At 38.7% G+C, this 22,726-nt stretch overlaps 1 protein-coding gene across 5 annotated transcripts in view; it reads left to right on the top strand.

Annotated features, from left to right (window-relative positions):
• CDH8 (cadherin 8) overlaps positions 1-22,726 on the top strand; it is a 361,133-nt gene that overhangs the window by 194,441 nt on the left and 143,966 nt on the right. For all 5 annotated transcript variants that reach the window (XM_058706101.1, XM_058706098.1, XM_058706099.1 and 2 more), the window contains 2 exons: positions 1,345-1,532; positions 4,762-5,015. In XM_058706101.1, the coding sequence (XP_058562084.1) occupies positions 1,345-1,532; positions 4,762-5,015 (442 nt within the window). The remainder of the gene's footprint in view (positions 1-1,344; positions 1,533-4,761; positions 5,016-22,726) is intronic.

Genomic DNA, 22,726 nt, shown 5'->3' with positions numbered 1-22,726 from the left:
TCAGTGATTGAGTTCCAACTAGAATTGGGTAATGTTCTCTAGATTTAATTTTTCCTTTTGTTTTATAGCTCATCGAATATTTATTTATTCCCTTGTTTTGGTTCCAGCGGGACTAAAACTTCCTGATTGCCTTGACTTTGTGTTCCCCACAAACAGGCATTGAGACAGGAATTTGATTAGAAGTAGCTTATCTTGGAGATGATCCCAAGAAACGCCAGTGGGGAAGTGAGGATGTGTGCGAGAGAAGGATAGAGAGCCAATAATGTGCATTATCAAGCCAGCTACGACTGTGGAGGAACTGGAGCTTTATCCCATCGGGGAAACTCTGCAACACTGTAAATAGACAAAAGAAAAGAAATAGCTCAAGGTTACCCTACCAGAAAGGGGAGGAGCCTGGGATTCTGTATCCTAAGTTGTGTGAGTCTTTGAGGACTGCTTCTCAGAGGGCATTAATTTTCTGGTAGTTAAGGCCTGACAGGCAGTGAGCAAAATGGGTTCTGAAGGCCAGAAAAAAAGCCTCAGGCAAGAAATGCGGGAGTTGGCAGTTAGATGTGGGGCCAGTGTGTACTGAAGTGGTAATGGCCAGGGGTTATGGTCTCTTCACTCTACCAATGAAATGAGTGACACCAATACAACAGCTAAAGTGATTTGAGTAAAAATGGGACTGATACCACTAATCAGACACATTTTACTGGCCCCACAGGAGAATGAACATACACTATGATTGTATTTTGCCTAGAGAGTCTTGGAAGTAGGATTTCTGGTCTTCAGAGCAATGAGGACTTTAGTAACAGGAGGACTGTTTCATGTGTCTGAACAGCTTGCTGCAGGGCACAGCAGAAGTTTAGTAATTGGATGTTATCAAAAATGGTCTACAGGTCTGTAAATATAAAGGTAACTTCAAAAGTGACTTTCAGTGTGTTACACATTACATCTTTCTGTGCTGAAATTAGCGTAATATTTTATGTTGGGCAACAATGAATATCCCCATGGGCAGCCGGTGTGATTATACAGCAAATTGGAAAGAACATTCACATAGACTCCTTCATATCCCGATGTAAATTTGCTCCAAATATATGCTTGGTAAACATACAGTTGAATAAGTTTTATATCTCAGAAGAGTCTCGAAGAGGGGTCACTTCTTCTTCTGGGAACTCTTTGACTCATTTAAAAGATAGTACATTTCGCAGCAAAATGGATATTTTTCTCTTTTCCATCACTGTCCTGTTAATATCTGTAGGTGTGCTCGGAGCAAAGAAATTACCCAATAAATATTTGCTGAATAGGTCAGTAAATGAATGGAAGTTGTGCAGTGCTCAGTGTCTTGTTTTGTTTTTTCCTAAGGTCTGTATCACTTCTCAGTACCAGAAGATGTGGTTCTTGGCACTGCGATAGGAAGGGTAAAGGCCAACGATCAAGATATTGGTGAAAATGCACAGTCATCCTACGACATCATTGATGGAGATGGAACAGCGCTCTTTGAAATCACTTCTGATGCCCAGGCCCAGGATGGCATTATAAGGCTAAGAAAGGTAAGCTAAGGAAGATTTTGTTCGTCTTCCAAAGACGTCTTTGAAACTTGAGTTTTGAAGTTGACAGGGGTTGAGCGGACTTCCTGACATAATCTTAGGATTGGTAAAGGTTTAGCTTCTTCAACTGTGAAAAAGCAGAGTCCTTTTTGCACCTCATAACCTTGGCCCCAGTTTCCCTTTCAGCTAACTGGGGGGCAACCAGTTATCATGGTGTTGGTAGCCTCCCATCCTACCCGTTATTTCCCCTCATCTATGCCTCTGTGTTCTTCCCTAAGCCAAAGGAATTGGCTCACTTCCTTTGCAGAGCACCCTCGTCACAAAGGGAAGTCAACACTCTAAAGGTCACCCTCAAGCAATGAAGGACATAGATTGGTAGACAGTTCTTATTCATTGAAGACATTATTCTGAGGCATATTGTCTATGGTTCTTAAGAGGATTCTCAGTAGGAAAAAGATTCAGATGCCCAGAGAGGTGGCAAGTTCAGTGGCCTTTAATCCTTCCCTATAGAACTCTCCCCATTTCCACACTCCTGCTTCCTGGAATATCTGCACAAAATATATTGAAGATTCCCAAGTTTTTATTGCAGGCTCTACTTTCAGAGAAACTCCAGGACAGACAAAACAGTCAGCCTGAGCTGTTCTGGTCAGCTCTAGCACTAGAAGGGCAGGGCCAACCCTCCTACCATTGGTTACTCCAAACCATGCATCAAAGGTCCAAGCATTATGGTAAACGAAGCTCCTCTTGGCCTTGCTTCCGGGTGTGGGGCTACCATGAGAGAAAGAAACATCTAGATGAGTAGTACAGATAATGTATGGCTATTGTATCTGCATTTGCCAGCAGCCATTTCTTTTGTGATAGATGTGAAAAATTCTGTACAGTAGCTTCTGAATTTATTTATCATCATGACACCTACATTCATAAAAAAAATATGTAGAATGCATTTCATTATCTTATGGGCATGGACCTTTGCAAGGGAAAATATCCTTTTATCCTCATCATGAGTATTTTTTTCAATACTGTTTTTCGAATCTTTTTCACAAAACAGTACAAATTAATTTTAATTAGATGTGTGTGTTCATGAATAAGAATATAAATGGCAGAGCACACTGTTGGGAGCCTGTCTTGATCAGCATTATGTTCATGTGACTCCAAGCTTACTATCTAATTCTCTCCATCATGTTACACAAGAACGTGATTCCAACGGCCATGCTCTAAAAATCCCGCCTTGGAGAGATAGTAAGATTATGAACCTGGAGTTTCCTGGACATACTTTTTATACAAAATCAGTGAATTTTTTAAAATTAATTTCAAGCGAGAAAAAAAAAAAAAGGCTGCATTTATTTTAACTCTGTTCGAAAAACACTAGCTTTCTACCTGGCTTGAGTTTAGGTTAAGAGTTGGAAAGTATTTAAAAACTCATGTTTAAAATAGAATACAGTATAATTATGCTTGAGTCAATTATTGAATAACCCAGAGCCACATTTTCTTTAGCTAATGATTCCTAATGTCATTTTTATTGTTATTATTAACTGCCATCCTCTGCTACCATAAGGTGCTTTTATAAACTGAAGCAGTTAGCCATGTGTTATAGTTTTATTCACTGTTATTCATAAGCGTGGAACTATATACTACATGTTTTGACACTGAGAAACCCATGTATTTTCATGTAGAGAGCAATATGTAGGGCGTCATATTTCTACAATTCGTGGGTCTCCTGTTTGATAAGATCCTAAGGACACTAGGGATGTGTTTGGATACATTGTCATTATGTTGAACTAAGAAATAAACAGAACATAATCTGCTACACTTAACAGTGTTTGTGAGGAATTTGAAATTGCAAAATAGTTACAGTAGGGGTGACTGGCAAATTTTTGCAAATGCTGATGTTGAATCGTCTATTCGTGGCTACATGTGCCTAGGAATTTCAGAATAGACAGGGAAGTGACTATATGCCTTTTTACTGGAAAATATTTCCCCCAAAAGCTGAGTCCCATTAGAACTGATATGCCTTTTTACTAGAAAATATTTCCCCCAAAAGTCGAGTCCCATTAGAACTGAATTCAAGTAGAAAGATCGACCCCAATTCTGAAATAAAGATACATATTTAAGCTTATACAGGAGTTCTGAAAGAGTTCCCTAATGCCAGCTTGTCTTCTGATTTATTTTTTTTAAAAATCTGCATTGCAGATTGTGAAGAATTGCACCTCACACCTAAATTGTCTCTCTGAACTTTGACAGACGTTTATTCATGAAATCTGAAGTATTACGAGTTGACAAGAATTGCAATGTAAGGAATCTGACACAGATTGGCTTCTGAGTATTTAGGGGAACTAAATATTTTACCTCACTCTCTTCACTTAGGTCATTAGCTGAAGTCGTAGGGGCTTTTAAGGAATGAGATATTAATATGTCAGAAGTATTGTCAGTAATGGAGCAGTGAGGTAATTTCAAATTGCTTTTAAGTGGTTGGTGGAGGCACAGCCAGGCCTAGATATCTATATATATACTGCTCTCACCCTTCCTTCTTCTAAATATAAACACTGATAAATATGTATCTGCATACATATTTCTTTATATGCCCACCTGCTTCAGAGCCCAGAACTTATAATAGAGACCTTCTAAGAATACCCTAAAAAGTAATAAACCTTATTTTAGCCACATGATCAGTAGAGCAGCAGTGATTTTAGAAGCGAAATCAGAAAACACTCTTTGTTGGGATTAGCGCTAAATTATGCTTTATAATGTCTCCTTGGACTAAACAATGATTATTTCTAGTTCTTTACATTTCACACACTGTTGCAGAAATGATAAAATATTCTTCCCAGATAGAGATTGTGTTCGATGCCGCCTTATCTCCTACCAGCAGAGGCCCGATTAACTGGCTGATTGGTATTCAGGTCGTGCCACCACTAGTAAAATTTTATTATGACTCTAAAGTGAAATTTTGATGGCACAATTCATGACTGTGAATATTTTGTGAATTCCAAGTGAAATGAGCAAAACAAAACAAAACAATAGGAGATTAGATTCACTGAGCTTGTATAATAAACAGATATCAATAAATGCCTGTAAAATTTACAGGTTGAATCTGAGGGAATGGAGAGTGATCCCATTAAGGCTCGCAAATGGGCTTAAATGCACATAACTATCATCCATCAGCATTATACTCATTTGTTCTTGCTGCTGTGGTCATTAGCGGGAAACATTCATCTTTGTCATTTCTTAACAGCCTCTGGACTTTGAGACCAAAAAATCCTATACACTGAAGGTAGAGGCAGCCAATGTCCATATTGACCCACGTTTCAGCGGCAGGGGGCCCTTTAAAGACACGGCGACAGTCAAAATTGTTGTTGAGGATGCTGACGAGCCTCCTGTCTTCTCTTCACCTACTTACCTCCTCGAAGTTCATGAAAATGCTGCTCTAAACTCCGTGATTGGGCAAGTGACTGCTCGTGACCCTGATATCACCTCTAGTCCTATAAGGTATTCCTTTTATAATTTTTTTTAATGTTTATTTTTGAGACAAAGAGAGAAAGGGTGTGAGCTGGGGAGGGACAGAGAGAGAGAGGGAGACACAGAATCCAAAGCAGGATCCAGCATCTGAGCTGTCAGCACAGAGCCCGATGCAGGGCTCGGACTCACAAGGGGTGAGATCATGACCTGAGCGGAAGTCGGATGCTTAACCGACTGAGCCACCCAGGCGCCCCAGGTATTTCCTTTTTAAAAGGCTTAGGGGCTACATCAAAGGACAAGCACATCAGTACAGAATGCAATTATGTGCACATTCTTTGTGGCTGCCTTTGGTAATTAGCTCACGTGACTGAGGGATTTTGGTCAGCTCACGTGACTGAGGGATTTTGGTCAGCACAATGTCTGCATGTGTGTGTGCACGTACGTGCCCAGGCACACATGTTCACACACACCTACTAAGAGCTACATGCAATACCCAGAGCCAGGAATATCAAGATGAATGAAGCCATTGCAGCTTTCAGAGAACTCAGTGAAAATACAAAATTGCATTTTTTTTTCTAGTATTGGGCAAGTATTGCTGGTTTGTCTTCTTTCTCTTCTGACAGTTACAGTGAACTATATATATAAGAACTTGAGAGACATGAGACCACTGCCTCATTCAATTCATTAAGAGGCCCTTATCTTATTTGTGTCATTAGTGTTTGGCTTTGAAATTATCTTCTTATCACTTCATGGGCATTTCTGATAGGTCAGCATATCTGGATTGGCCCCTTTTAGACAAAATCTTTCTTTGCCATTAAACAAAAAAAAAATCTTTTGTTTATATTTTCCCTGCTCAGAATTTTTTCCCAAGATGAAACAATTCGTTTGTTTTTTAATGTTTATTCATTTTTGGAAGAGAGAGCGAGAGGGAGAGAGAGAGAGAGAGAGAGAGAGAGAGAGAGAGAGAGAGACAGAGAGACCATGAGTGAGGGAGGAGCAGAGAGAAAGGGAGACACAGAATTGGAAGCAGGCTCCAGGCTCTATGCTGTCAGCACAGAGCCCGACGTGGGGCTCGAACCTACAAACCATGAGATCATGACCTGAGCTGAAGTCGGATGTTTAACCAACTGAGCCACCCAGGTGCCCCAAGATGAAACGATTCTTTATTAAAGTTATTCTGCTTTTTTTAGAAATGAGGCTCAATTCCATTTTTTTGTTATTGTTGTTGAACTATGTACATCTTTTCTCTTTTGCCATTCATCTACATGACACTACAGGTGCTGAAGCTACATAACATGAACACTGAAAATCTATAACATGTAAACTGGCTAATGATGTGCTTGAGTATAGATTTCAAATATTGTCTTAGAAATGCTTGTTGGAAAAGAGAGAGAGAAAGAGAGGGGTAGGGAGAGACAAGCAGGGAGAGAGGGAGAGGTGGGGAGAGGGAGGAATACAGTCTTAAAGAATTGTCCTTTTAATCTGGGAGTTAGATGTCAGTTCATCCCATCTCATTGAATGGATATAGTTTCAACTAATCACAGAAACTCTGCATAAGTGAGCTTTCTGCAAGTTTTATCTATTCACTTTTTTTTTTTTATGTATTAAATTTCCATTACTCCCAAGGGCATTGAAACTGTGAGGCTACAAGTGAAACTCACAGAATAGTCGGTGCCCCAAATAGTTTGGGCAAAAAATAATTCTTTTCAGATCCAGAAAAGCTGGTTTTAATACAAGCCACTTCAAAACTCAGGATAATGAAGAGGGTTTCCCAAAAGGATACAAAAAAAAGAAAATTCCCTCAAAAGAGCCCAATCTCTGAGAAGATAAAATCCCACCTGGGGATTTGAAAAATGGTCAGGTGTCCATTCTCAGTTCTGAAGAAGTTCAACAAGCTATAGCCATACAGGATGTCCATAGTTGCCTAAGAGAATTGTATCTCTCAAAGGGCCAAGTGTTGAAAACAAGGGAAAAATGTATCCCGAGAAATAAATGTGCATGGTCATTCATTTTCTGACTACATATTGAAGTTATGAAATGGCTCTGTATTGCGATGCCAATATATAAATACAGGCAATATTTGTTAAATATTCTTTCCTGTTTCATGTTTTTACTACTTGTCCTCCGAAAGAACACAGAAAGGAGCAGTTGCCTCTTGCCTCACATCTCCAAGCATGACACAGAATGAAGGGAGAACTGAATGATGGGGCCAGTTTTAACCCTTGATTTTACACGATTTCTACGCTTTTTAGCAAGGAACATACAAGGGCTCAGGAGTATGCCAAGTCAGGGGCCCTTACAGACAAGGGGGTTTCAGATATTGGGGCAATCACATATAAACCCCAAACATGGAATCCATAGTGGCAGTGGGAACACACTTCCAATGCAGAGATATGCTCTTAATCAGCTAGGAGAAGGTCTGAAGAACTGTTCATGCCACAGTGACAGGAACCTCAAATTGGCAGAACTGATTAAAAATCCAGGTTTATGGTTGCCCACATATTTTTGCACATTCTGTTATCTACCCATATACTGATGCAAACGTGGAGATTTACCGATACCAACTCCCGGTTCCCAGTGAATCAAATGATGATTATCACTGTAGTTAACTGTTACTGTTATTGCTGTTGTTATTTTTATTATTACCACTGCTTTGAAAGGCAGGTGTAGAGGACGCTTGAAGCTGGTTAGCAACAACTGTCCAGTTAGAAGTGTTTTGTTTTCAGGCAAGCTAAAGGGGATTAGAGGCCATGTTACCTGGAGAGATGGACAGATAAGATACCACCTGATGACACTGACATCTGTGCCTCTGATAGATTTCAGGCAAGCGCTTTTTCCTTGGCATCTATGGTCCCACCCAAAGAAGGGGCGAATACTGTTTCAAAGCATTTTGCAACAGGGCTTTGATGAGTGATTCAGAAGGCAAGCCCCCCTCAGTGTGCATGGAGGCGGATTGGATGCATGGGATGGGAACGTAAGAATCATCAACTGCATTTTTCAGCACTTCTGCTTTTCTGTACTTGTTCCCCTCCCCCCTGCCCGTTTCATTGTGTTATGGAGAGCAGCTCTCCTCTCTCTTTGCACAATTGGTTAATTTGAGTAGAAAATTAAATTTTCTGACTAGCCAGAGCAATGCATGGTTCCTTATAAGTCTAGCAGACAGATTTAGACCCATTTAACCTTTTTAAACAGAACTAGAGGACATGGATATTCAGGGAATTACTGAGTGACAAATAGCTATGGATTATTGTCTCTTTAGAACTGTTGTATTTTATATGCTGACAAGAAGGTACCCATCTTTTAGAGGAATGTTTACTTTGACATGCAGTTAGAAAGAGGCCTTTTTATGGCATTTGCTGTGTTTAAAAACTCAGTTGTTTATTGGTTGGTCAACTTCCCGTAAGACTCAACTTCTTTCTAGAGCACATCATCAAGTTGGAAATATCATGTATTTTAAAATTCTTATACCTAAACCTGTACTTTTTTTTAATTTATTTTTTTAATTTAAATCCAAATTGTTAACATGTAGTTTAATAATGATTTCAGGAATAGAATTTAGTGTTTTATCACTTACATATAACACCCAGTGCTCATTCCAGCAAGTGCCCTCCTTAATGCCCATTGCCCATTTAGCCCATCCCCTGACCCAACACCCTACCAACAACCCTCAAGTTCTCTGTATTTAAGAGTCTCTGTGGTTTGTCTCCCTCTATATTTTTATTTTTGTTTCCTTTCGTCTATCTTCATCCGTTGTGTTTTTTAACTTCCACATATGAATGCAATCATGATATTTGTGTTTCTCTCACTGACTTATTTTTCTTAGTATAATATACTCTAGTTCCATCCACATTGTTGCAAATGGCAATATCTTTGATCTTTGGTCTTTGAGTACAGTTCCATTGAATGTATATACCACATCTTCTTTATCCATTAATCAGTCTATTTGGGCTCTTTCCATACTTTGGCTATTGTCAATAGTGCTGCTATATAAACATTGGGGTGCATGTGCCCCTTCAAATCAGCATTTTTTTTTATTCTTTGGATAAATACCTAGTAGGACAGTTGCTGGGTCATAGAGTAGTTCTAGTTTTATTTTTTTTTTTAGAGTTTATTTTTAAGAGAGAGAGACAGAACATGAGCAGAGGAGGGGCAGAGAGAGAGAAGGAGACACAGAATCTTAAGCAGGCTCCAGGCTCTGAGCTGTCAGCACAGAGCCTGACATGGGGCTCAAACTCGGGAACGGCCAGATCATGGCCAAGGCCAAAGTCAGATGCTTAACCAACTGAGCCACCCAGGCGCCCCACTAGTTTTAATTTTTTGAGGAACATCCATACTGTTTTCCAGAGTGGCTGCACCAGTACCTAAACCTGTGTCTGTAACTACATTCGTACCTGTATCTTTGTCTATACCCTTTCAGGGGAAAGAAGACAGTGGCATGGAGGGTCTTACCTTGTCCCTGCCAGGAACATTAATTAAATACTTGCTACTCTTTTCAATACTAAATGTCTCTGAGTAATATTGAATGAAGTCAGGTAAATTATTTATATTTAAAAAGGTGATACATTTTGAGCTTACATTTTGAGCAATCCTATCATTGCTACTTCCTCCAGCAGCTGGTCTCTGGAATTCTCTTAGACTCAGTTTCCTCATATGTATTTTGGGTTAATATCCTGTCCCTCACAGGGTAACTGAAATAAGTTATTAAATTTAAAAAATATAGTAGCTACTAGCATTGCCAGTTAATAAAGCCACCATCAATTTCATGTCCTAAACACAAATTAAAAATCCAGTATTTGTGCTCTTGGGTGGCTCAGTCGGTTAAGCGTCTGACTTCAGCTCATGTCATGGTCTCCTCGTTAGTGAGTTGGAGACCCTCACTGGGGTCTGCACTAACACACAGAGCTTGCTTCAGATCCTCTGTCTCCCTTTCTCTCTTCCCCTGTCCCCCATGTGTGCCTGCTCTCTCTCTCTCTCTCTCTCTCTCAAGAATAAACATTTTTTTTTTTAACTCTGGTACTTACGTAAGCAGAGTTTCCTCTACAAATGGTTGCTTCACTGTGCAGAATTACCTGTTTTTCCTTTAACAGTTAGCTGCTAAATAGTCTAACCTCAGTTAGTGTAAAACGCCCCTGCTACTGCAGTGAGTATTGTTACTGGTGAGTGCTTAATATGTGACAAGGATGTGCTAAGTATACTCATTTCATTCCCTAACACCTCTGTGATAGAACATGTATTCTCATTATCGCAAACTGATGAGGAAACTGCAGATAAAAAGCCTCAATTGCTGAGTATCACACAAATACTGTAGTGGAACCATGAAGCATACCTGGGTTTTCCTGACAACGCAGTGCCTATCCTCTGTCCCTCTGCCTCACTCTATCCCTGAGATCTCTGTAACTTCGCCCATGTCTCTGCCTGCTGGAACAGCCGAGCAGGACCAATTTTAATTGAAATAATAAACTGTGCATTCTCTAAATGGCCTCATTCCATTCAGGATGCATACCAACAAGGAAGGAAGATAGACCAGGTCTGTGACATTAATCAGAGCATGGGTGGAATGCTCTTTGCTCCTCAGCCCTACCCCTTTGTATGAGTTTTGTTACTATTGGTTGTAAACACAATCGTGATGATGGAGGTAAAAGAAGAAATGATGTTCTAAAAATAACATAAATGAAACATGGTGTAAGTTACTATTATGTACCAATTCACTTTAATTCTCACAAAAGTTGCTGTGAAGTCATCAGTGTGATTCTAGTTTTATGGAGAAGGAAGCTGAGTCTCTGAAAAAGTTCCCTGTGTGTGTGTTAGGGATTGCAGGGCCAGGATTTAGACCTAAATTTATTCTTACCATTGACTACTATGTCTGTGCATGCTTCTGGCATCTTGCATGAGGAGTAGGCTGATGACAACTCATATTTACTGAGCCCATACTTAGTGACAGACACTCTGAAGTGCTGTTATGTGCAGTAAACTGTTTATGTAAGGTAAAAATTCTTAGCACAGGGTAGGTGTGAAATTCTAAGTCAGTGCCTTCATGTAAATCCTCTATGGTTCGTTTTTCCCTTTAAATAAATTTATGAGAAGTGTGTATTTGATGTTACCACTGTGTTGAGATGACATGTGTCTGGGGTTTTTAGTAGTTGCTTCCTGTTTCTTTCAGAGCCTTCACCTTGGGTAAGACTACATGAACTGCTTAAATTAGAAGTAGGGATAATGGCCATTCAGCAGGCAGAGTAGACGGACACCTGATCATGGTAGGCACAGTGCTCTGTTGTCACAATTCCTCTCCTGAAAGTAAGTGCCCACTCAACACAAGAGATTACATTTTTAGTTCCTACTTGTACTTGGGCATTTTTTTAATTCACTGTGGTTATCCAGCTTGCTGTTAATGAGCTCTTTTCCTGAAAACACTCCTTACAATCCTGATGCCCAGTGATGCAAAAGTGGAAATATTTCATTCAGTAGAGAACCTGGCATTAATTTGGAGAGTAGACTGTGTATTGATTGACTCCTCAGTCTTGCAATAACTTCCATTTTAGGGAAGGACCTATTTTTTGTTTGTTTTTATTTATTATTATTACTCTTATTTTTTTGGTGATACGAACACTTTACATGATTTCTGTCTTTTAACAGATTTTTAAGTGCACAATACAGTATTGTTAACTGTAAGTACAGTATTGTAGAGCTTATCTCCGGAATTTATTCATCCTGTGTAACTGAAAGTTTATATCCATTAATTAGAGACTCCCCATTTCCCCCCTCCGCCAGCCCTTGGCAACCACCATTTGATGCTTCTATGAATTTGACTATTTCGGATTGTCTCCCATAAGTGGAATCATGCGGTACTTAACGTTTCTGTGATTAGCTTATTTCACTTAGCATAATGGCCTCCATGTTCACCTATGACATGGCATATTACACAATTTCCTTTCTTTTTTTCAATATTTATTCTTGAGAGAGAGAGAGAGACAGAGAGAGGGAGTGAGAGAGTGCTCGAGGGAGGAGGGGCAGAGACAGAGAGGGAGACACAGAATCCGAAGCAGGCTCCAGGCTCTGAGCGATCAGCACAGAGCCCGACATGGGGCTTGAACCCACGAATGGTGAGATGATGACCCGAGCCAAAGTCGGATGAGCAACAGACTGAGCCACCCAGGCATCCCTACACAATTTCCTTTTTTAAGGCTGAATATTACTCCGTTCTATCAACATACCATGTTTTCTTTATTCATTCATCTGTTGATGGTCATTTAGGTTGTTTCTATATCTTGGCTATTATAAAGAGTGCTACAGTGAACATAGGAGTACTAATATCTTTTGAGATCCTGGTTTCAATTGTTTTGGACAAATGCCCAGAAGTGAGATTGCTGGATCATATGGTAATTCTATTTTAAATTATTTTTTAAAACTCCCATTCTGTTTTCCATAGAGGCTGCACTTCTTTTCATTTTAACCACCTGTGTGCAAGGATCTAGTACAAGGACCGAGTTTTCTTAAAATAATTAAAATTTGGCCATTTCATTCCTGCACACTCTTAGCCAGGTAAAAGCTTGATTGTGTCCCAAATCAAAAATACCAACCCTTCCAAATCATTGTTCCAAAACAAATCTCACTATACTTGCTAATTCAACTAATACTACTTAATGCATCTATTAAGTCATATTTTCATTTAGTCAGTCATTTATCCATTCAGTCACACACAGACTATATATACATTTTCGTATACATACACGTATATGTATATATATGTGTCATATATAGAATTTATTTATTTTACTAGGGGATTTCTGTAAAGACAGAGCCCCTGCCCCATGGACCTTATTCTGTAGTAGGGAGGCTGGCTAAATAGCCATGAAAAACCCAACTCTCACATTTATCTAATTAGATACATGTTTTCTAAAAATGATAAATAAGGATGGATTCTGGAATGTTAGGGTCATATGAAGGAAGAAGTGTCCTCATTTCATAATGGATTTGAATAGAAACAGCCGTATACATCCAATAATGGTAAAGTGGAAATATCTCACACTGTAGAAAACCCTATATTAATTTGAATGTTTTCTTTTTCTTTTATCCTCTCTCTCTCTCTGTAAAGAAATGCTTTGGGTAAAAAAGGAATCCTTTTTTCTCCTTAGAGGAGTAATAAATAATATGTGATGCAGAGACCTTAGAATCCTGGGACCAGCAGCACCAGATAATATTATTTATTAAAGCAGTTAGACCAACCAGTGGAGCAATTAGAGGCAAAAAGCTGAAAACTTGTAGATGGAATTTTTGATACTCAAAATGCATGCGAGAAAATGTTAAAATGGTTTCTTTAGGCATAATAACAAAAGCTAGAATGAAATTAAGCAGTGAGAAAGAAACAGTTGGAGTTCACCGAAATATAATAACTGATTCATAACTAAGGGGTTTATTTCATTATAAGTGGCTCTAAATAGCATCTTCACTTGCAGTTGGCTCAAAATTGCATCTTCCTATAAATTTTCCATATAGAGGCTGCAAACCAGTGTTTAGCAAAACATGTTTTAGAATAGAAAAGTACCTGTATGCCTGTTAAACTTGCAAAATAGACATACACTGCCTTTCTCTGACAACAGCATCTCCCTAACTGTGCCCTAAGGGACACTATCGGGATCAAAGACATTGTGGCCACATTGATTTGAACTCAAGTTCCTTTGCACTAGGATTCCACAGGTATGTTAATTAGCCAAAGCGCATTGCACTTTTTAAGAAGGAGAAAATGTAAGCAGCACATTCAGTCTTTGAACTTTGTGTAGTTTTGCAGAGTATCCGGAGCATATGATGGAAGACAGGACCCTGAAGCTCCTGTACTGGTCTGTGCTCTAGATTCTAATGCACTGAGCTTTGCGAGTTTCACGATACTTACCCTTCTGGGTGTAACAGGCGGTTTATCTTCTTATTACTGTATGAGTCTCCCTCCTCCCAACAGCTGCCTTTTTTTTTTTTCTTTAGGACCTACGTAAAGGAGGACTCATGACTTTTAGTGAATACTTTTACTCTATTACGGTAGACCTGCAGTCAATAAACTATAACCTGTGTGCTAAATCTGGTCTACCACCCTTTTTTGAAGTTTTATTAGAACACAACCACCCTTATTCTTTTATGCCCTATGACTGCAGAGTTGAGTAGCTGTGACAGAGATAGTATGGCCAACAGAGCCTAAAATACTTACTTTACAGAATTTTTTTTTTTTTTTTTTTTTTTTTTTTTGCCAAACCCTACCCTGGACTGATAGCATTTTGGATTTTCATCACTGATTTGAACAGTTGGCTCCCGTATAATTCTGGGATCTTACTCTGTCTCAGAAAGTCCCTAAAGATAGGAGTTGACTTTGTCCATTTTTTCTGAGAGCCCTCAGGACATTGGTTTTCATGGGATCCATGACAGTGTATTCTCATGTTGACTCTGCCAGAAAAGACTAGTTTTCTTTAGTGTAGCTTTGGAGCCAATCCCCATAACTACCATACAAGCTGTGAAAGGGCATCCTGAGAAATGGTGTGATGCTTACATGCTTGGAGCGGGGAATTTACTTGTTTTTTGCATGAGTTTATTAAAAAAATAGATTTTTTCCTCCATTCTCCACACCTCAGTAATAAGTATAATATAGGGTTTTTAGAAGTGTGACTGGTGACTGCCTTAGCCAAACACTGGTCTCTTCATTTCAGTGTCTTGGTAAATTCTCCGATTTCAGCAGTATTTTTCTGTCTAAAAGCATGAAATCCCCTAAAAAGAGAAATTAACTTGTATTAGACTTGCTACTGTAGTGTGCTAACAGACTCTAACATGTATTCTCCAATATGAGACTAGATAGTCACCAAGTGATACTGGAAATAATCTGTGGATCTTTATTCGTGACTATTTAGCATATTAGTATAGTGCCCTTCACATGTATCTCGTTCACACTTCATTACGTTAACTCTATGAGTGACACGTATCCTATTTCCATTAAACAACTTGTTGCAGGTTGTTTTCCCTGGGAGTAGATGCATTGGAAATACAAGATGTTTATTAGGGATCAGCACCTGTGAATGGAAGGAGACAAAAGCAGGATGAGCAGAGGGAGAAATCGAATGGCATTGCAGTCCTGGCAAAAGACCCAATCCAGTGGGTCTTTCTGGGATGAGTGTTAGCCATCAGAGGAATGCATCATCCCTCTGCTTGTTTCATCTCCAGATGAACTCCGGAGTGTAGGTTCTCTGCAAAGGATCCAGATTCTAAGGAGTGGATAGCTGAAGGGTGTCTACTGACCCCTCCCCACACAGCCCAGGCTTCCTTCCTCGAAGAGATATCTGCACAGAATATCTTCATGTCAACTGTGGATAAGAGCACTAACCATCTTTATTCGTGAAGTAATTTGACTAAATTCATACTGCTAGCCATGTAGCTCCCAAATCCATGTTGCCACCACACTACAGTGTCTTCCTTTAGGCAAATGTGTATTTGTTCTGCATTTTGAGATGCAAACACTGAAGTGGCAGATTGGTAAGCTGAAATGTTATCGGTGTAGTATGGCAATAGTTATCCAAAACTATGAAGCTGCATGTATTTATAAAATATTTTATAAAATATGGGTGATCTAAGTGGTAAAAATAGCTTAAGAATCTAGAGACAGGAAAAAAAATTGGAAAATGCTGATCTTGGGTTTAAAAAGTTTGTGTTTTTTTGTTTTTGTTTTTGTTTTCTGATGGGTGAAGTCTTTGTCTTCTCTAGGGAACAAATTTGATAATAATGTTTATATTCTGAGAGAAACAAAGATGCCTGTGTAGGCTGAGCAATGTTATCTAATATTGTTACTCTCATAAAGCAAAATAAATCCTCTATTTTGCATCCCAACAAAGGGAGATTGACATGCTTATCTGATGTTCAAATATTTATGGGAGTCATTTCAACCAAGCCTTTAGTTTTCCTTATATTTCTACATTCTGATTTGACACAAGGTATTATACAACCTTGCTTTTGATAAAGGACAATCAGATTTGACTTAGTGTTGCAGGGGGAAACATAATATTGCATATTTTATAAGAGAACACGTTAAAAATGGAGAAATGTCATCTCCATCCATCAAAAGTTTACTGGTTCTATTCTCTGGGTCTGGAGCCAGCTTGCTGGGGAGCAGAGTGGTTCAAGTTGAAGTGCCTTCCAAATGGGCTTCTAGATTCAAATCAAGTTTTGGGATAGTCTGCTGAGGGGTGTAGCTTCACAGTAAATAAGATTTAGGAAAGTCCTTAGGAAGGATCAGAGTTAGGGAAAATATATTTAATGGTGCAAAAGACAGCAATAGATCTAAATGTCCCTGTGAAGACAGTAGGACAGAGCAGGTATGGAAAGGGAGCAGGCCCCAAAGTATGGTGAAGTGTGGGAGATATGCTCACTGGAAAAAGAAGAAGCCTGTCTAGATCACCCGTATTAAATATCACGTGCATGATATTGGGCTTTGCACTTGCTTAAATGTACAAGATTAAGTTAGACAATGCGGGCAGGCATTGTGCTTAAAGATGGGTATTTTTAGTGGAAAATATTTTTCCCCCTAGACAAATTACATCTGCCTGACACTGGAACGGTGTGCTTATATTAGTACTATTGTATATCACATGGGTAAACAGGCTATTCCAATGTAAATTCATTTCCAGCCCTTAAGATTTAACAGGCCACATCTTGTCCACCTATTAATTCCTATCATTTAGCATAACTCCTTAGCATTTATTAAATGATTCAGAATTTACTAAATGTCTAATTAAAATTTCAATATATATACAATTTTATGCATTAAAAACACCTGCTTTAATATAGTTAATATTTAAAATATATTTGTATTATTTCTTGGGTGTGCATGTTTTTTTTTTTTTTTTCTTTTTTATTTTTGGGACAGAGAGAGACAGAGCATGAACGGGGGAGGGGCAGAGAGAGAGGGAGACACAGAATCGGAAACAGGCTCCAGGCTCCGAGCCATCAGCCCAGAGCCTGACGCGGGGCTCGAACTCACGGACCGCGAGATCGCGACCTGGCTCAAGTCGGACGCTTAACCGACTGCGCCACCCAGGCGCCCCAAGGGTGTGCATGTTTTTAATAAATACTTTTTTCTTTTGTACAGTAAGTGATTTTGACCAAAATTGGACAGATATATAATCAAACACCACCATCCTTATAGCTTTCCGACATTTAGTGTCAGATACTATAGTCAGGATTTTATACTTACTATCTCAGTAACTTTATGACTGAGGAAGAATGTGTATTATCTTAATTTTACAACCATAGACATTGAGAGTCAGGACAATTTATATGGGCTACTCCAGTCATTTATATAGAGGATTAAGTAAGAATTTAATACACGGGGTTACCAGAGAAGCTGAAAATTAGGAAGACCACAATAAATACATTAAATATATTACTCAATCTTAATTCTGGGTATGGTACTATGGTCTAGACTGATACATAATGAGTACTTTTTTTTTTTTTAATTTCACACCATCTCTGTTTTATTGTTAATGTAGCCTCATTAACTTTCAGTATCCTTTCATATAAAGAAAAGTCATTATTGGCATGATTGGAAGCCCCCAGAAGACATTTAACAGAGTTAAAGAATGTTCTCCACTTTTAGATTTCCCCTGAGAAGAGGAAAAGGCTGTGAGCCTTTCATAAGGGTATTTCTTCAATATTCTTCCACCTCCTTTAGTTCCCACATCCAAACAATTACCATGTTATGTTTATTTTACTTTCTAAGCTCAAGCACCATCATCTCTAATGTGAGTAGTTGCAAGAGTCCCATTTGCCAGTCTCTTATGCCTTGATATTCACACAGCTGCCAAAATGATCATTAACTCAGTTTAGATCTGTGTGTTGACCAGTAGGTTAGCCACTGGTCACACGTGGATCTTTGAATTGGAATAGAATTACTTTAAACTTCATAAAATACACATTTCTATTCCTCAGTTATACTTGCAGGATTTCACAGGCTAAACAGCCACATGTAGCTAGGGGTCACCATATTGGATGGCTCAGAGCATATTTCTACATCACAAAAAGATCTACGAAATTCAGCTATGTTTTAGATCGTATCACTCTCCTTCTATATTTTTTCAAGTGGCTTCCCATTTCCTACAGGTGAAAAAAAAATCCTTCATACAGTTTCCAAGGTCTTTCATGATGTATTCCCTGAGGCCCTTCCCCTGTTGAGTCTTGAACTTCAACCACACCATCCTCTGTTAAGGTCTTCAAGCACACTATTCCTAACTCAGACTTTTCATATTTGCTGCTTCTTTTGATGTGAAGATTTTTGTAATATTTTATGTATCTCAGCCCTTTTCTTTTTTTCGTCATGCATCTATGACTGTAAGCTTTGAAAAAACTTACTTACTTTCATTGTCTTTCTTTACCTATAGACTCAGTGACATGAGAACGAGGCCATGTAAGGGCCAAGATGGAAGAAAGGATGGGAAAGAAAAGACAGAATTCTCATCTGTCAGACCTGAGCTCTCCCCACACTAATCTAGTCCTTTAATTTTATAGTTTCCTAAACAAATCCAAACTCTCAAGATTTTCTATGTGCATTTTTTTTTATGCTGAGGATGCTGTCCTTACATATTTCACCTGGAAAAATCCTGCTTATTCTTCCTGTCCTTAAAGAGATACTATATCCTCTTAGTGTCATCTCTGGCCACCCCTCCCCCTTTCCCAGGCGCATTTGGACTTACTGCGATGTGACTTCATTACGGAGCTTGCTACTTTTCATTGTAAACAATGCAAAGGTCACACCAGTACATCTAAGAGGAGAGTCTCTATTCAAACATTTAGCTTCTTCCCTAAAAGAAGTAGCCACTAAAACTTTACTGAAATTAAAAAAAAACATAAAAATAAAAACTTATATTTAATACCTTCATATTGTGTAAAAATGTATTCTACTTTTTTCATATATTTGCTATAATATCATATTTAGAATTTTCAGTTATGAATAATTATTTCGATGACTCAAGGATAAAATTATAATTTCTCCAAAGACATTATGTAAATATGGAAGAATTAACCACGAATCAAATTTACCTGAGATTTACCCTAAGTAATTCTCTTTTTTGTTGTTGTTTGTGTTTTGGTTCTGCAGCTACAGAAAGTTACACATGAGACTATGGCTTTAGGCTGCTATTTTCCCAAGGTATAAGTGGGATAAACTATAAAACAAAACACATGCTCAAAAACTGGAACCTCATATGAACTGACAGAATTGAAATCTGAGATTTCTACACTTGACCCTAAATAAAGTAAAAGATACCTGAGATTGATTGGGTTGGGTGGATCTGCTTCCCTCTTTAGGTGAAAACAGTAAGTCGAAATACTACAACATTATGTCTATCTCCATATGGACACCAAAAAACCAGAATCTTTCAAATATTCTGTTGTTGTTACTTAAAAATACCAAGATATTTGGCAGAGTGTATTCTAGAAATAATGATAAATACTCAGTGTAAAACCATTTTTAAAAAGTGTGAGGAAATTTAAAATTTTTATGTTTTTATATATTTTTGAGAGAGAGAGAGAGAGAGAGAGAGAGAGAGAGAGAGAAAATGAGTAGGGGAAAGGGAGAGAGGGAGGGAGGGAGGGGAACATACAGAATCTGAAGCAGGCTCCAGGCTTTGAGCTGTCAGAACAGAGCCCGTGAGGGGCTGGAACTCACAAGCCGTGAGATCATGACCTGAGCCAAAGTCATATGCTTAACCAACTGAGCCACCCAGGTGCCCCAAAAAGTGTGAGGAAATTTAGAATGTGTTATCTAATTTTGGATTCACCTAATCTTTAAAAGAAGGCAATCATATTGTTCTCATTTTTAGATGAAGAAAGTGAGTATTGGTTATATAAATTGGCTTAGAGAAGTTAAGAACGGGAGGGCCATTCCCTGGAAAAATCATCGCATGTTTCACAAATATTATAGTGGCAGGTTGCCTGGGTAGCTCAGTGGGTTGAGTGTCTGACTTTGGCTCAGGTCATGATCTCTCAGTATGCGAGTTCGAGCCCCACGTCAGGCTCTGTGCTGACAGCTCAGAGCCTGGAGCCTGCTTCAGATTCTCTGTCTTCCTCTCTCTGCCCCTCACCCGCTCACACTCTTTCTCTCTCTCTCTCTCTCAAAAATAAACAAACATTTAAAAAATAATAAAAAAACCTAAATATTATAGTGAAAGAATATAGTCCAGAATAACTTTTTTAAGAAACTTCTTATCAGTTTATCTGATTGCTAAGATAATCAGTGTAGCTGGTTTTGCACACTGCACAATTAAACCTGCACATTTGGCTCATGTTGCACTGAAGTCATTGGGAGTGAAAAGAAAAGTCTCCTTGACTTTAGGAACTTAGTTCTAAAAGTCCTGAAAATGTTCTTAACATTGTTATAGACCAAGAAGCGGTAAACTGAATAGGGGATAGAGGTTCACTGTACATAGTGTTAGGGGTGGGATGGGGAAGAGGAGGTAGGAGATGCTTTAAATGGATATGCACCTATAATACTTGCATATTGAAAACAAAATACACATACACATGTGGAATTTTGTGCCACAAGCTGGTATGAAATATAAATAGTTGAGCTGTGTTAATTGAGGAAACATATTACATGTTTCAGGTAAACATTGTTATTTAATATCAGTGGTGGCAGCAATGCAGAATAGGGTGCCTTGTCCCAGCGCAGTGATATCCAGTGGTCTATCTGGATCTACTCTCAGCTGCTGCACCAATGGTGTCTTCCTGTATTTACTTCTCTCTGTAAGCTACTCTTCATTGGGTAAACTGGTGACATCAATTTGTGTTCATGGTCAGAATGATGTATGTTAAAGTGGAGTCTCCAAACAAGGTGCTATGCATCTAGGTAGGAATTTTCTTGCCTCTATAGCTTTAATTTCACAAAGTAAGATGATGAAGCTTTCACCATTTACTTCTAAGACATACTACTATAGGTTACAGAAACAGTAGTATTGAAGCAAACCAGGAAATTTGTTAGAATAAAATGAGAAAGTTTAAACAGGGCTTCTAAAACATATTCATTGTACTCGATGGAGAATGTGTATTTCCAAAACTTCCGTCATTAGAATTGATGTTAACATGACCCAAGGAGCCCATTTTGTCACATGCCACTTCCCACTGTGTTAATAAGAATTCTTTTCCTTCTTACTGTGGCAGGAAGATGGCTCTCCAAAGTATATTCTGTTCTTCTCAGAACGAGATCTTTTCTCTAACACATTTTAAGTAATTCTGCATAGGAACAGCAAATCCAATGCATGCAAACTTTTAAGAAATTAGAGTGGAGACTTGAATACTGGAGATACAGATCCTATGACTTTTAAGATACAAATTAGAAGGCATTGAACTTTTCGGTAGATTTAAGAACCAAAATAATTCTTCCTTATTTTTTATTTCTTTCCTGTCCCATTTATTGCTTTCCCTTGTATTTATTTCTTTAGCACCCTATTACACATATAATCATAACCTATGCTTGATACATGTTTGTGCATCTTGCCTACAACCAGTCATTGAGTAACTACAGTGCAAAATCTAACCAATGTGACATTGTAATATATGAATCAAAAATGTCCCCTTGTCCTAAAAAAGTGAAAGTCTGGCAAATGTTTAGCTACAGAAAATGGAACATCCGTAAGGAAAAGAATGACTCAGAAGCCTTGAAGAGGGATCTGTATGGATGAGGTGTGTGCTGAGAAACCCAGTATAGCCTTTCATGTCATTACTCAGAGTCTGTGCTCCATGGAGGTACTCAGACTAGCAGGTAGTTTGAAAGAGGTGAAGATGGGAATAGACAAATATTACCAAGGGTTTTGCAATATCTTTCTGGTGTCATTTGTGAAGTTCTGTCATTCCCAAGACTACTAAAAGATGTGAATGATAGCCCTTATTTATATATTTCCATTTCTAGAAATTTATGTCCACAGTTACTCTAGGCTTGAAGGCATCTCTTACAGATTGAAAAACTGGCTCATCATTTATTTTATTACTCATTTATTTATTTGCCTAATGTGAGTCATGTATCAACTCATTTACTGCAAAGCACCACTCTGTGAAGAAGATATTCTGTCCTATTTACAGACAAGACTGTGAGATTATGAATAGTACATGATTTCAGGGAGATTCCACTGAAGGTTCTCTGGTTTCTCTGATTATACTTCTCTGTGCTGCTATTCAGAAAGACACTGGGAATCCCAGAAGACAGAGTGGCTTATGGATCTACTTCCCAGGTATCTAGCCCCAATCATGACATTCTGAGAATTTACACAGTACCCTGGATCCTAATATTTCAGTCGTTACTCCAGGTTTGTTTTCTTAACCCATTCTGTTTTTCTTTGAAATGATTTTCTATTAACTGACTTAAGGAAAGAGCCTATAGTACAGTTTCATGTTTAAGTATTGCCCTTTATTGCTGCTGTTGTAGCTGTATGACAGAGTGGAATGAGAGGGAGGGGAGGGGAGGATGCGAGGCAATGCAGTGGATGGTGGCAGCTTAGAGGACTGGAGGAAAGCAAGGTGAGCCTTTGCAGCCAGAGATGCAGTGCTGTGGCTCTCGTGTGTGTGCTTGGGGTGCGGGTGGATGGTGGACTGAGTGTCTTCTGAGAACATTCCTAAACATGGCATGCTTTCAGTTTTTAAATGTAATCTTTAGTTGTGGAATAAGTCTTAAAAATATGTTAAAATGCAATCAGTTTTAACTATGGTTAAGAACCATCATGTTACTCAAC

The sequence above is a fragment of the Neofelis nebulosa genome, chromosome 17 (genome assembly GCF_028018385.1).
Source record: "Neofelis nebulosa isolate mNeoNeb1 chromosome 17, mNeoNeb1.pri, whole genome shotgun sequence".
NCBI classification, from domain to species: domain Eukaryota; kingdom Metazoa; phylum Chordata; class Mammalia; order Carnivora; family Felidae; genus Neofelis; species Neofelis nebulosa.
This window is presented reverse-complemented; position numbering and strand designations above follow the sequence as displayed.